General features: G+C 37.6%; 2 protein-coding genes across 5 annotated transcripts in view; one reads left to right on the top strand and one right to left on the bottom strand.

The window, feature by feature from the left end:
- The first annotated feature begins 202 nt into the window (after nucleotides 1-202).
- Nucleotides 203-9,551, top strand: stard3nl (STARD3 N-terminal like). 3 transcript variants are annotated; one of them, XM_028020303.1, is made up of 9 exons: nucleotides 203-377; nucleotides 4,122-4,447; nucleotides 6,543-6,620; nucleotides 6,703-6,780; nucleotides 7,060-7,113; nucleotides 7,730-7,847; nucleotides 7,926-8,024; nucleotides 8,157-8,224; nucleotides 8,916-9,551. In XM_028020303.1, the coding sequence occupies exons 2-8, from the start codon at nucleotides 4,247-4,249 to the stop codon at nucleotides 8,219-8,221; spliced, it is 693 nt and encodes a 230-aa protein (XP_027876104.1). In that variant the 5' UTR covers nucleotides 203-377; nucleotides 4,122-4,246; the 3' UTR covers nucleotides 8,222-8,224; nucleotides 8,916-9,551. The 3 variants fall into 3 exon arrangements, with proteins under 3 accessions (XP_027876104.1, XP_027876105.1, XP_027876106.1); XM_028020304.1 differs by having other exon boundaries at nucleotides 8,157-8,244; nucleotides 8,914-9,551; XM_028020305.1 differs by lacking the exon at nucleotides 203-377 and adding an exon at nucleotides 784-856.
- Nucleotides 9,552-9,830: 279 nt separating this feature from the next.
- The window catches only part of LOC114146253 (solute carrier organic anion transporter family member 5A1-like), a 34,500-nt gene continuing 28,559 nt past the window's right edge, over nucleotides 9,831-15,771 (bottom strand). For both annotated transcript variants that reach the window (XM_028020177.1, XM_028020178.1), the window contains one exon: nucleotides 9,831-15,281. In XM_028020177.1, the coding sequence (XP_027875978.1) occupies nucleotides 14,638-15,281 (644 nt within the window). In that variant the 3' untranslated portion in view covers nucleotides 9,831-14,637. The remainder of the gene's footprint in view (nucleotides 15,282-15,771) is intronic.

Here is a 15,771-nt window from a genome sequence, read left to right as displayed (position 1 = left end):
TTACCTTTTTTTTAGAGTTTATTTATATTATATATTCATTTTTTATTCAACAAACACATTAAACAAAGTAAATAAAATATAAAATGAATACATAGCAAATAAAAAAAGAATAAATAGGCAATAAATAAGTGATATTTATTCTCCACCAGAGGGCTCTGCCGCTTGTACTGAGGCCGTTTCCGGTTCCAGCTGCAGACTTTAATTCCCAGAATCCTTTGCTCCAACCTGCCTGCTAGCATGACTTCCATCCTTCCAGAGTAGCAGACGAAGAGGAAACAGATGACTTCTCCGCCTCCCCGAGCCTGAAATCAGCCGCAAAAACACGTCCGACTGTTTTATCCAGAGAACATTAAATCCTGTCTGAGCGTCTCTAACAGGTAAGAGTTGTGACGGAGTCAAATATTAGATTTAAAGGAAACCCGGAGGACGCTTTCTTGCTAGCTAGTTGTCAAATGAACCCAGTGATGCAGGTAAAAACGGCCGGAGAGCTGATCAGGGGTCGTTAATCTCATTTTATCTGTTTATTTAGTCGCTTTTTGTTTTCCTACCTGGCCAGGTGACTCAGATCAGATGACCCTTTAAAGGGACATTCCGAAGTGTTGTGTTTTTTTAGAGGCCTTGTCAGCTTGTTTATATCCGTCAGCTGCTGAAGATGTAAATAAACCTAATTTTTAAACCTGATCTAAAATATCTGGGTCTATATAGACTTTCAAAGAGTTTGTTTACATCAATACTGAAATCACAGTTTTAATTTTATAATCTGTTCCCTCCCAGTAAAAATGTTTTGCAAGGTTCCTGGTTACCTGGTAAACAGGTGTGTCCAGACACATCCTGGAAGGCTGAGTCGTGAAGCAACGTCAGTATATTTCATCTTAATTTACTACATTATTACAATTATGTTAATATTTGAGGCTCTTCTCTTGTCGTGTAGTTATCTCTTAAAGCAGGGATGTCCAAAGTGTGGCCCCGGGGCCATTTGCAGCCCTCTGTATGGTTTTGTTTGGCCCGTCGGTCCACAATTCAAGAATGTAGCAAATTTCAATTTGAGATTTTTACAGACAAATATTTTTTTTTTTATTATATTTATTTACCTGTCATTTAAAACAGCAACTGTTCAAGATTGTGTTTGTATTTTGGATCGAATGATTTACAGATTCCTTTCCTACTTATTAAAATATTTTCTTTATTAAAATATCGTCTATTTAGTATATTATTGTCCACAGTCAATTTCTTAATAAATAAATCTTTTCAGTTTTAATTTAAAGAAAGAAATGTAAAACATTTTGGCCCTAATGTCACAAAGTTTGGGCACCACTGTCTTACAGTATTATTTCACTAGCATTTAATAGAAAACTCTTAAGGTAATGATATTAAAAGTAAAAATCAGAGCTGTTGTACTTGTTGTGTTCTTCCTCCTCCATCCAGTTATTTTTATGTTTTTCTGACAATCCGGTTTTGTTAAAGTAGCTGCTTGATCAAACCAGTTACACCTGCACTACCATCATCCTTACTGGGATTGTTTTCTCCTCAGATGTTTTAGATCAGTGTTTGTTTTAGTGCAGCGTTCCAGCAGTCTGAGGTTATTCAGAGTTGTCACCAGAGCAACTCTTTGAACTCCAATGTTTTTTGTTTTATATATATAAATCTCTATGAGCTTCTGCTCACTCTTTTATGCTTTTGCTGTTTTTGGATATGATGGTAGAAGTTTTCTTTGACAATTTCCTTCAGTCTGTCTGAAGCCAGCACCTCTGGGTAAGGTGCAATTTGGAGGTGTGTGTTGCTTGTCACACACCCTCTCCTGACTCATCTCAAAAGCTGCTACAAAAAAAAAAAAATTAAAAAATGTTTGGCTTTTTTTATTATTATTGTTCCTAAAAACTTATTTTTCTCTCAAAAAGTTCACATTTATTATGTTGTGCAAAAATAACATGGAAATAAATATCTATACTTCAGTCTGTATTTTCTAGCTCGTCTTTATCAACCAACCTGCAACTGAAACGTTTTTTATTAGCCACGAAAGCTCAGCACGTGTTTTAAGACTGAATGCAGCCACAAATGAGAAGTTGAGAGGTCATATTTCCTGTTGGTAGAAACGAATTCATCACATGAATTCATTAACAGTAACTTCCCACATTGGGGAATATTTAATTAGGTCATCAGATGCTGGGAAAGCTGCTCACCGGTTCTCTTTCTGAACGCTTGTCTCTTTTCAAACTTTTTCAAATTATCTGAAAGCGTTGGAATAAAAGAGTCCAACTGTGATACTTTGTTAAATTTATAACATGTTTAAAGTTAAAAATGCCTGAAATATTTGTGTCAAACCTCAGCAGCTCATATTGCAGCTTTAATCAACCATAATTTAGCAAATTTGGGTCCATAATATTGATTTATTTTCTCTTAAATTAATAAGATGAATTTTGTTGGCCATGTCAGAGTTAAACCAGTTAAAACGTAACGTTGCTCTGCGGGCTGAGAGGGACGTGAAGAGGAAGCTACAAACTGACTCTGTTCATAATGTGAGAGAGAATATCAAAACCGTTTTATTGCTCTGGTTTTACCTCACTGGTTCAAGATCTGGGTTTGGATCATGCAGGTCTGGATAGGTTTTGTGTATTATTGCTATTATATTTATTATATATATATATATATATATATATATATAAGTCTTTATTATGCAAAAATTTGAAGCTTTTGTCTCAGATTTTTTGCAAAACGTGGGTTTTGTGAACCTGAAGGAAACAGCATCATAAGCAAAAACACTGTTGGAGTTTGAAACATGTTTTTTGTTACTTTGTATGAAAACTGCTAACAGTTGATGCAAAATTACAGTTAGTTTCACTTCCCCAGGCGCCGAGCAAATACAGCCGAGGAGTTACAGCTCTACTAATAGCTTCCTGAGTCACAGGAAAAGATACTTTCATTGTTCATGTAAAATATAAATATTCCAGCTAAACTTGGTGAAACTGCAGCTTGACGGTTTGAGGAAATTGCTGTTAAAGGTTATATTTATTGAAGGTTAAATTAAATAACAGAAAAACATTATCTGAGGTGAAACAGTAGCTATGATTGCTGTATTGGGTTTCTGTATAATTATGTGTTTTAAAATATTAAATCAAAGACATGACTCACTAGTTTTATTCAGAGTATAAGGACAGTAGCAGCATAAGGACAGTAGCAGCATAAGGACAGTAGCAGCATAAGGACAGTAGCAGCATAAGGACAGTAGCAGCATAAGGACAGTAGCAGCATAAGGACAGTAGCAGCATAAGGACAGTAGCAGCATAAGGACAGTAGCAGCACCTTGTATTTTGAAACAGAAGCCATATTTGTTCCAAAAATTAAAATTTTAAGCTTATTGCTGCTGAACAATTGTTACAGCAACGATACTGCTGTTTAATAAAAATCTTTAATTTTAGTAAGAAGTTAATTTCAAGGACTAAACTATAAAGTTTGAAATATTCAACATATTTCTCTTGCATTCAAAGTTATTACATGTTTATTAATTTTCATATGTAGTATAGAACTCAAACAGAAACTGATTAAGTAAAACTAGTAACATTTGTTTGAGGGAAATGTACATCACTAGTTTTAAATACGTTTTCAAGCAGAACTGCAGCAGTAACTATGTCTCTATTGTAACTCTGACAGATGATATTCTGTTTCTTTTCTATCTAGAATTTGCAGTGGTTAGCGAAATGTTTCTAAATTTAAGATTATCTTGAGACAAAATAAGATATTTGAACATTTTACCTTATTCTGAGTTGATTTTCTTTAGACTAAAGGTCTATAATTGTCCCTGATTAAGTGGAGTTTACTGGAGTGTAAGGTGGGAAAACACAGTCATTCAGTATTTAGTCTCAGAACGACAGATACTAACTGTAGGTGGGTTTTTGTTGTTTTTTGGTTTTTTGCATGTACACTTAATTGTTATTTGTATGAAAATGGAAAAATATCCTGTGGTTATCACTGAAATGACTAAAAGAAAACATGTTAATGTTATAGAGCATGGAAGGGGACCAAGGACACATCCCTGTGGTACACCACAACTCAGCTGAACTATGAAGAATTTAAATGTACACTCTGACAAAAAACTACTAAATGTAACATTTTTACTCTTCCAGATGCTGTGATGCCGTTTTCCTCCACAAACTGACTGCGAACCGCCACATGACCCACCGCTGCCGCCTGTGAGAGCGCCGTTCTGAGCAGTGGGCGGGGCCTGTCCTGTCCGGGGGCGGGACCAGCGATGGACAGCAGGTGCAGCAGCGTCGATTCGCGGCTGACCGGCAGAGGGCTGGGCTCGGTCAGCAGCACGCCGCTGTCTGCCAGGGTGGAGTCGTATGAAGCCGGGGAGAAGAAATGCATCTCAGACGTCCGGAGGACATTCTGCCTCTTCGTCACCTTTGACCTCTTGTTCATCACTCTGCTCTGGATAATTGAGCTAAACGTAAGACAAGAGTTTTTGCACTGTGTGTCGGTAACACTGCATGTCCTAAAATACTGATTTTAAACAAATTATTTTGTTGTTTTTGAGCAAAAACTTTCCAGAGAAACTTTAGCAGATTTAAAACTGCAGCTTAAATTATATCCAGCTAAACTGGAGTTAATTATTGACTCCCAGAAGAAAAGACGTTATTGCTATAAATGATAATATTGTTGCTTTAAAATCATTTTCAAGTAATACAATGGCAATGGCATAATAATACAAGGACCTATTCTCAAAGCTCATTTTAAATATCCAAAATAAATAAACAGAAACGGCAAATAAAAATAATTATGAAGTTTCTGTAAACCAAGTTGTCCAAAGACCGAAACTGAAGACTGAAGACGTTTGTCAGTTTTTGGTAGAGAGAAAATTAAAAGAAAAATTGTATTTATCATGCAATTAATAGATTTATTGCTTATTTTGACAGGCCTACTGTTAATGTGTTGTTGTTGTGCAGCAAACATTTTCAAAGCTTTTTAACGTGGAACAAATGGAAGAATCACTGATTGTAACTAATCCTGCAGCTGAACTTTGACAAACCGAAGCGAACGATTTATAGTTCAGTCATCTGCTGCTTTCTAAAATGGCTCCATGCAAATGTTATGTCGTCTGAAACACATAAAACCTTCAGAGTCAAAGTCACAGCAGCTCATGTTGTAAAAAAAGTCAGTTTATGTAATTAGAAGCCATTTTACTAAGTAAATAATTTACTTGTCACACATGCAGGAACAGGCCGAATTACTGTCTGCCTTGTTGGGTTTATAGCTTCGCTGTAAAAACTGCAGATTTGGTCGTCTGACTGCGGTTGGATAGAAGGAGGTCAGGGATTTTGTGGAGGAGCAGATCAAGGTCAGGCTTCTGCTCAGATTGAGGAAATATTTGGGTTTTTTTCCTCAGACTCTTAAAAAGATCCAGTTACTGCTGGTTCAACCTCCAACACTGAAAAAAACTCAAAATAACTTATTTTTTTGATTTGTTTGGATGTCAGCAGTGACTCATCAGACCGAAGTGAATTTACTTCTGTTATAAACAGTTTTAGTGACTTTTTGACCTGCTAATTCCTTTTCCGACATCAGGAGGGCGGCGCAGTTGGTGGCTCTGCTGCCTTGCAGTAGGAAGGTTCTGGGTTCGAATCCCGACCTACAGTCTTTCTGCATGGAGTTTGCATTTCCTCTCTGGGTACTCCGGCTAGAAGGATAAAGTCCCCAAGATGCTGAAACCATTAACTGGATTAATTCAAATGAATCCACTATTGAAATAATCAACTAATTTAGTAATGAATTGATCATTAGCTGGAGTATTGGGACTCAAACACAGACCATGTGCTGAAAGAACGACACACTCAGAGCAGAAATTAAAACAAAACTGTACAAAATATATGTAGATTTTACAAAAAAGTATTTAAAACTTGTTTAAATGCTTTACTCAGAGTTTGTTTTCACTTCAAATTCTCTCAAATAAATTAAAAATAAAACAAAAACATTTTATTAGAACATTTTTTAACTAGTTAATCTGAAAACTAATCAGCAGATCAGCCCCACACTGTCAGCGTTACGTCATGTGAGCTTTTCACATGCTGCTGTTAGAAATATTATTTTATCTGCAGATGATTAGGAGTAAACTAGAGGAATGTTTGTTATTGCATTTTAGGCAATAACATGTTTTTCTTATTGAAATAAATATATTTATTTGCATATTTTAATGTATTTCTATTATGGTATGAAAAGACATGGGTGGTTTAATTAAAAATCTGCAGAATGTGTCAATGTTTGAATCCGATTTATTGTCTGAATGCTCCAACTCTTCAGTAAAATAATTTAGTTGCAGATCTAGATGGAAACATTTGCTCTGTTTTGAAAAGCTGCAGACTTTAAAATATATTTACTATTAAACATGTTTATCATATTTTCTAATTAGGGTTTGTTAATTTTTGAGTGATGCTTTTGGTTGGAGCCAAACCTTTACATGTAATATGATGAAAATATTAAGAGTGTTTAATAATTAACATAATTTTATTGAGCAAAAACCCAAAAGGTTCCCGTTTCTCCCGCTGCAGGTGAGCGGAGGCGTTCAGGCGCAGCTGGAGAAGGAAGTGCTGCACTACGACTACCATGCCTCTTTCTTCGACATTTTTGTAATGCCGTCTCTAGTTTTTACTCTATTTTTTATTTCATTATCTTTTTGTTTAATCTGACTGCCTGACTCCTTGTTTCCAGCTGCTGGCCGTCTTCAGGTTCGCCGCTCTCATCCTGGCGTACGCCATCTGTAAGCTGCGTCACTGGTGGGCCGTCGCTGTAAGTGTTTCTGCCTTTAGGCCCGTTTTTCATTACTTAAACTAGAACAGAATCAGATTATTTTACAAAACATATATGGAGAAAAGATCCGAACAAACTAAGTACAACTTTGTTTTTTTTAGCCACATCTAAAAGGAAGTGAGGATGTTTACGGCTTTTGTGTTTCATATTTTCTATATTTGTTAATTTTATTGAATTATTTTAATTTTAAGTTCCTGCAAAAAGCTTGATGGAGTCATATACATATTACAGACTGTGTGTGTTTTTCTCATTGTGCAGATAACCACTGCAGTCAGCTGTGCCTTCCTGATTGTTAAAGTCATTTTATCTCAGGTAAGAGGAAGAATAAAGCTGCTGCTGCTGATCCAAAACTTCATGCAAATATTTTTAGAATGAATTGATCAGATATTAATACAATATCAGGTTTATTAAAGAGTCTGTTTCTATTATGACCTGCTAAATATTTCCATCTCTGCTGATCATGGGACTTATTTCAGTTTTTACCAAAGAAAATCTCCACCTTTATTAAAGCTCGGTGTTCACCCACCTATTAAACTGATTTAAATAAATACAACATTTTATATTCTAAAATATTTAGATTAAGCCGTAAGACTGACATTTTATGACCATTAACAAACATAAAAAAACTAAAATCCTGGATCTTAAAGTGATATTAGCTCAGACAAATCTGAATCTTCCACATTTTATGAAGCAGCTTATATGTTTGTCCAGATGCTAAGCTAACAGTTAAGTAGCCTTTTGCATCAGTGCTGTATTGGAAGCCAATTTGCTTTATATTTTATGGAACTTTCAGATAATAAAACAGTCAAATCATCTAGATTTTATGATGAATGTTAACAAAAAAATGTATAAAGTTGAGTTTAAAAAAATTCAGTAAACTGAATTTCTGATTTCCATAAACGGTTTGTTGGTTTGTTTGTGAGCGCAGCTGCTCCTCCAGGGCGCCTTCGGTTACCTGCTGCCCATCGTCTCCTTCATCCTGGCCTGGATAGAAACCTGGCTGCTCGACTTCAAGGTGCTGCCGCAGGAGAACGAGGACGAAAGCAGTGAGTCTGCTGGTCAGCCGCAGATTAACAACCTGAACTCCATGTCAGACCTGCTGACGACGTTTGTCCCGTCTGCAGGATATCAGTCGTTCCTGGACGCCGTTGAGCGCGCTCCTCCCATGGGTCCTGGTCCTCTATCCGACGGGCAGTTTTACTCTCCACCCGAGTCTCTAGCAGGTCACTTATCCTAAACCAACATTTACTTCTGAGAAAAGAACCAGAACTTTCCTGTGGCCTCTTGAATGTGGTTTGTCTTTCTGTTAAAGCCGTTTGGATCGTCGCAGTGACCGTTTTCTGTCCTGTTTTCAGACTCTGATGAAGATCTGGAGGATAAACACGACCCAGAAAAATGCCTGATCCAGAAAGTCTCCTAACGGGTAGAAAACTCTTCCTGCAGCAGATAAAGTGTCTCTGATGTTGAGCTGATCTCTGTGTGGGAGTTTCGGTTAAAGATGAACAAAAACAGCAGCGAGACTCAAAAAAATACAGATTTAAGATGTTAAGAAGGAGGATTAAAAGTTTAAAACCAAAAAATAACAGCCAGATGATGTTTGATTACAAATTACAAAACTCAGATCGTGCAGCAGAGAGAGACCTCTAGTGGTGAGACCAGACCAGTGTTCCCAATGCTCCTAAGGCTGTGGTAGCCACACGTCTTGCCAATTTAATATGCAGTTTGTTTTTTTTCCATGTAATATTTTAATGCATCTGATTGGCTGCCAGTCAAATTGATCAAGTAATTTTAATCCTCAAGCCAGAAATGGAAAAAGTTTTGACAAAAAAGAAGAAACCGTTCTGCTTCCCTAACAAAAGACGGGATTGAGGTGGAAAAAATGATCTGGTAATTTATTTGACATCAGATTAATAGTCATAATAAATATAATCTGATGAAAATGTTCCACCGCAGAACTCATTATCAGCTAAAATCAGACGATACGAGGCAGCATTCACTGATTATTGATGTATTTTTAAGATTAAATGTATTCAATTGAGGAAAAGCTGCTTGAGTTTGACCTTTAAAAGGTTAAAGTTCACTGGATGAGTGGGTTTGTTCTGCTCGTCCTTCAGGTTTTCCTCCAGCCTTGAACGTCCTGCTCCTCTCTGGACCTGCAGTCAAACATCAGCCTTCTGCACACGCCGCTGCTCAACGCCGTCCGAGTTCTGCTTCCAGACGGCTTTTTGTCTTTGGACGCTTTGAGGGAATTCATTTTTATACAAAATTAACTTAAAGTCTGGTTGAACAAAAAGATCTTCTTTTTTTTTTCTGTTTTTAAAAAGAGCCTTTTCAGATTTCAGCCATGATTCACGTTTTGTTTTACACGTTTTTGGACAGCTTGTCTTAAATTTACACCATGTTTACTGTAATATTTGGTTGGTTTTGATTTTACTGTGACATAAATCCTGTAATTGGATGAAGGAATGAGTGAAGGACCAGTTTGTAGCAGCAGATCGAAGTCTGAACAAGCAGATCACTGATTTAAAGAGACTGAATAAAAGTATTTAAGGGAAAATGAGCCACTTGAAGGAACCTGCACTGTATGTATCATATATATATTATATATCAAACTGCTTTTAAAAGCTGACGTTGGAGGAGGAAAAAGTCAAACAATGTAATTATACACGTCTTGATGCATGCCATCCAAACTGGTTGGTTTTCATGGAAAGCTTGTCTGTGAAATGGAACCAATAAAAGGTGAAACCTTGTTTTCTTTTGTTTGTGACACTTTGTTAGGATCTAATGTGGGACTGTTTAGGTGAAATAGTTTCCTGACTTCTAAACAAGAACAGCATGTTCTTTTGTCTTTCCCATTTTGAATAGTGGTAAGAAAACTGTCAGTGACACAGGAAGTCGTTGAGCTTTAGATAATTGTTTCCAAACACAGGGTCGTTTTTTCCCCAACTGAATTTTCAAAAATCTTTAGAGACTAAAACAGGGCAGCTGTTTAAAGACTTTAAAATAATTAAATACAATTAAAACTGTGGTTTTCTGTAATACTGTTTTATTCAGTTTGTCACATTTTTAATCAACAGAAGTCAAGAATCGGAGGCAGGTGTGAACATCCGCATCCTGCCTCTCATCAGTGCTGCGTCAAAAACACTTTTCTCCAAAATAAATAGGATACTGACTTCTTAAAAAAAAAAAACTACTAACCTACGTCTGATCCCTGATCAGTCTGGAAACGAAGAGATGAACCAGAAACGACAGAGAAAAATCTGACTTTTGAGGTGAAGAACGTAACGTTGTAAACCTTTGTTGTTGTTTTTATTGATGAGTTTTCAGACATGAGATCCTTCATCCTGTGAGCGTCGTTTAAAAAATGAGACATGAGCAGCTGAAGCAGTTTAAATACAGACATGACAAAAGTTTCTATTTCCTGCTCTTTTCTACATGAAGACAGTCGTGCTGAACATTTTACTCCATTCTGCTTCTAAAGTGTCACTGAAACTAAGCATCAAGTTTTATTTTTTCTTCTTTTACAGCATTATGAGATGATCACTGGCTCAGACACAACAAAAATGCTCCATCAGATCTTAAAGTCTCCTGTTGCATTGAATGTAACATTCATCCTGCGTCTGTGAACAAATATGCATCAATGTTTAGATTCATTTTTTCTGCATTAAAATAAAACCAGAAACTTTTTAATCCAGGCGGAACGCTGAGCTCAGCAACACGTTGCTCCAAAATAAAAAGTTTGAGACATTTTGCAGATTTTTGGTTAAAATCTCAACTTTAAAAAATAAAAAGTGATGCAGAAACATTAATTTTAAACAAAACAATCAGCACAAAACATGGAACAGGTAATTCTAAAGGAATTAAAACCCTAAAGGGGCAATAAAATGGTGCAGATGCATAATGGCTGATTCACAACAAGCAGCTGCAAACCTTCATCAAAACAGCAGAAAATAATTTAAATATATCAAACTCAATAAGTTTGTCTGATTTTTAATAAGGCAGAAACTAAAAATTGGAATTTAATTTAAACATTAAAACATGTTATGGAAATGAGCAGAACAGACTTTTCCAATAAGAGAATTAAAATTTATATTTTTAAAATTGTTGCTGTAAAAATTTGATTTTGTCCTAAAATTCAGTTATTAAGGTCAAGAAAATATCAGATTATTAATCAATATATTGCAAAATGTCCAAATAATGAGGAAGTAATCATGATTTTGAATATTTTATTTAGAAATTGTCGATTTGAAAGTATTTTTTAAGTTCTAACTTTCTAAACCTTAATTAATAAACTGCAGTTTTCTGTTCTTCAGTTTAAAACTAGTATAAATGTTTGAATTATCATCAAAAGCTTCAGATTTAGATATTTATCTGCAGTTTTCTGTTTTGAAAGAGCTGGACTGAGTAAGGAATTTATAAATATTAAAAATTAAACTGTCTTTACAGCAGGAAAAAGTATTTTTATCTCCAACTGTGCAGCGTCTAAACAGCAGTCTGCATCCTCCAACTGAATCTTTTGTTTTTTAGACAAGAAAACTTGCAGATAAATTCAAATGATAAATGTAAAACAGATTAGATGTAATTCTGCTGATAATCTGCCTGCAGTTCCCAACGTGACCAGCAGGTGTCCTCAGAAAACACTTTATTTAGAGATTTGTATTTCCAGAAAATTTTAAATGCTGTTTTTTATTTTACAGACAAAATGCTAACATTTAACTCATCTCATAAAGAACAAATTTATTCTAAACTTAAAAATCTTAAAATGTATTTAGTTGTTCAGATTTCCTTAAATGTGGCATATTTAGTGGATCCAGTTCATTATATTTCCACGCAAAAAAAAGTCACCCGGTGCTGATATTTTAAAAGATTCAGAAACATTTGATTACATATGATGTTTTAATTTAGTTTTGATTATCCTGCTAATGTAGGGATTGTACTCAGCAGGGGGCGATGATGGACCAATGGTGCACCTTAATTTTAGGATTTATAGAAAATGTTTGCAACTAATAACAAAATTAATCTGTTTTTGAATGATTTACAACAAAAAAAGAATAAACAAAATCAAAACATTAACCTTATCTGGGCTTTGTGTTCACAAATCAATAAAATATCAAATTAAATTTCAGTTGGGGCTCTGGTAAGGAAGCTAACCTACAGGCGTGATTTTTAACTAACTGTTTTTAAATCAGCAGTTTCTGCCTGAAGACTTTATGACGGAAACTCCATCATCTCTTTCAGGCAGACGGATCTACAGTTTTTACACCAGAAACACTGAAACATGTCGGAGGAATGTGCCGAGGAATGAGGTCCGGACTTTGTTCATGGTTCCTGTTTACACCTTCAGCAGGAGAAAGCCTGAGGAAGTTCCTGTTGGGAACACTGGGATTCTGCTGTGGGAAGTGGGACTGGACAGCGTGGAAAGATCTCAGAGCTGCAGCTGCTAACCTGGAAATCTCTCCAGTATGTCCCTCCTGTCTAAATCACTTCAGGCCGAATTTCTCTCAACTGTTTTTGAAAAACATATTTACATTTTTTTTTTACCGTTATTAAAAAGCAGAATCGTTTACTTTTATGACAATAATTGCAACGAATCAGTTCCAGGCTGGTCTTTACCTGTAATTTACAGACCATTTAGATTTAAATGTGATTTTAGGAGATAATATTAAGCAGAAACACATGAATAAAATTCTGAATTTAAAGTTTTGCAGAACAAATATTGTTAAGTCACCTGTGGTGGGCACCACAAGCTAAAGAGCTAGCTACGCTAACACTGAAACGCTAATCAGAAACATTAGTTCCACTAATGCTAGTGCCACAAACTAACATGGTATTTAGAGGAAGCTAATGCTAACACGCTAAAGTCAGTGACCCAACGTAGCATGTCGCCCTCTTCAGGATGACTGTTGTGATTCTTTGGAACAAATTTTTCACTCATGGTTTCAGTTTTATAGTTTTTATAGTTGCTGAGTTTTGCTAACTCTGCTGCTGATTTTTGTCGGCGGTTTGTTGCAGATAAGATTTTACAGAGCTTACTGGAGAGCTACAGTACTTGTAAAAAGTTTCTTTAAGAAAAATAGAGGTGAGGGAAAGGAATCAATGGATAAATTATTTCAAAATAAGAGCATGTAGATAAATGTCTACATAAATTAAGTTCATAAACAAAACTTCAATATAAAAGTTGAACTTTATTCGATTAAACATTTACAGAGCAGCTAGATAAATCAGAGGTTGAGAATTTATCCAGAAAAATTAATTCAGGGGAAGCTATGCGCGCTAGCAAAAATGCTAAACAAGAGAAATTAGCTCTGCTATTAGCGCATTAGCAGATTAGCAAAAGAGTGCCCACCACTGTCAGTTACTAATTTTAATACTTTTTAAAAGACTAAAACAAAACCCTGTGTATAGCTTGGCTATGCTGATTGCTTGAATCGAATTTTATTTTTATTTTGGTCCTTCTATATTAAAGAACGTATAATATTGTCATAAATATACCAGATTTAGCTAAATGCTCATTTTCTTCTGTAGTCCCTCCGAGTGATGAAGCTGTTGTTCACCCGCTGAGACCAAAGAGCAGAAATCGGCCTGCAGGTGGCGATAAAGTTCAGCTAGAGCAGAAATGAGGTGGCGTGGTGAGGAGAGCATCTCAGTGGAGCTAAACCTATTCTGCGATCACTAGCAGCGCCGGAGTGTCATGAAGAGGTTTCTATATTTACTTCCCTCCAGAGGAGAGCGGTGAAGTGCAGCGAACTGATGCAGAGAATTTAATCTCGTTGTTTCAGACATTTTTCCTTTCACAGCTGAGAGAGACAATTTGATTTGGAGCCACATGGAGATCAGCTGCCTGTTTTCAGTGCATCTGCTGCTGTTCTATCTGAAATATCTCAGCTATTTCCTTCCTGGAACTGGAGGAGAAACGCTGATCCTGTTCAGGGTGAGCTGCTTGCTGGGCTGCTGAGACGTACGGATGGGTTGTACGGAGCAACAAAAGGCCCGACCGACCCGTTTAAAACAGAAACAAACATAAAGCTGGACTCTAAACGCTGTTTTCATGTAGCACCATGCCATCGGTTTCCAGTTCCTAACACTGAATCATCCTGTATCACATTTCCAGGAGTTTTTTTTTGTTTTTCTTAGACGAGGACGAACATCGCTCGCGTGGCGGTGAAGAAAAGAAGAAGAAGAAGAAGAAGACGGAGGAAGTGAGGAGAAAGCTGAGGTATCCGTTCGGGAGAGTCCTGCAGTCTGACGGGGAGATTTCTGCTTGTTCTGTTCATGTGAGGATTGAGGCGACAGAAGGCACCAGTAGCCAGGGCGCACTGCAAAACAAAATCTTACTTCTGGTCTGGTTTCTAGTGCAAATACTTTAGTGCACTTTAAATAAGATAAAAATAATGTTTTAGCAAGAAATATGAGCTTACTTTAAGTCAAAAATGTATTAAAATTGCAGAAAAAGTCCTTACTTGCAGATTATTTCACTTGTAACAAAACATTTTTCCCATGCTATAAGTGAGATAATCTGCCAATTTTTTCCATCAAAATTAAGGAATTAAAACCAGCTCCTATGTCTTGCTGATAAGTTACTTATAAGTTAGTTTTGTCTTATTTTAAGTGTAATAAAATATTTGCACTAGAAACCAGACCAAAAATACTTGGTAGGATTTTGTGTTTTTGCAGTGTTGGGGGTTTATGAGCAGTGAACCGCCGTCCGTCCAAACGGCCGACTGAGCTTTTCTCCATGTCACAAAGAAATCCAGCAGATTTTTCTCTTCTTTTGTCAGAAAAGCTCAAAGCATTCCGCTCACTAAAACATGTGGATGAATCTGGGCCTCCGGTGGTTTAAACCCGAACTGAGACGTGTTCCAGCGAGCGGGCCGGAGCCGGGGCAGGGGCCGGAGCCGGGGCAGAGGCTGGGGCCGGGGCCGAGGCCGGGGCAGGGGCCGGAGCCGGGGCAGAGGCTGGGGCCGGGGCCGAGGCCGGGGCAGGGGCCGGAGCCGGGGTAGAGGCCGCGGTCGGGGCCGGGGTAGAGGCTGGGGCGGCTGCAGTCGGACCTGCAGGGGGAGGAGTTATTGCTTTCAGCTCGTTGCCGGGGCAACTCTGCGTGCTGACGCCTCGGTTGAGGGCGTTAGTGGCGTGTGGCGCGGCGGGGTCGGTGCGGGGGATGTTGACGGGGCAGGAGCGGGTGCGGGCGTGGCCCTTGTGGCCCCCCGGGTGGCACATGAGGCTTCCCACGGTGTCGACAGGCGACAGGTGGCGCTTCAGCCAGCGCTCCACCCGCTCCTCCTTGTACTTGATGGAGTACCAGGTGAGGAAGATGAAGAGGAAGCCGAGGAACTTGAGGCTGGCGGCCAGGCCGAAGTAGACGAAGCGCAGGGAGGTGACGTCGTACTCCCAGCAGGAGCCGTGAACGCCGCAGTCCTGCTGCCACAGCATGCAGGTGGTGTCGATGACGGCGCCGAAGTAGATGGGCGTCGGGATGTAGGCTGGGAGGAAGAGGAAGATTCAGAAACCAATTTTTCTTTTCAGACGGTCTAGAGATTCTGTTTGAATTATGTGGCTGACGAGAGGAAAACACAGAAGATGCGTTTCATAACTGCACAACTTCAAATTTTGAAAATAAATTCTCCTAAAGGAAACACGGCAATTTCGTAAAAGTTCTCGTTCTGTTGATAAAATGTTATGATGCTATGATGAGGTGGTTTAAAATGTGGTTTATTTTGCAAGGGAGTCACATGACCAAATGTTACCATTGATGCAAACCACAAAGAAGAAGAAAACAGGAAGTGGTGGGATAATCATTGCTCGCATGTTTTTAATGTCTTATCAGATGATCAAACTTATTCATGTGTGATTTTATCTCTGTTACTTATTTCATGGAAACACTGCAATTGCAAAACTGATTTTTCGCCATCAGAGGAATATTGACAAAGATTTGTAAACATTTGTAAAGGAAAAGCAGCTTCTGTAAATAAA

This window comes from Xiphophorus couchianus, chromosome 6, assembly GCF_001444195.1.
Source record: "Xiphophorus couchianus chromosome 6, X_couchianus-1.0, whole genome shotgun sequence".
Classification (NCBI taxonomy): Eukaryota; Metazoa; Chordata; class Actinopteri; order Cyprinodontiformes; family Poeciliidae; genus Xiphophorus; species Xiphophorus couchianus.
Note: the sequence above shows the minus strand (reverse complement) of the source record. Positions and strands in the feature narration are given on the sequence as shown.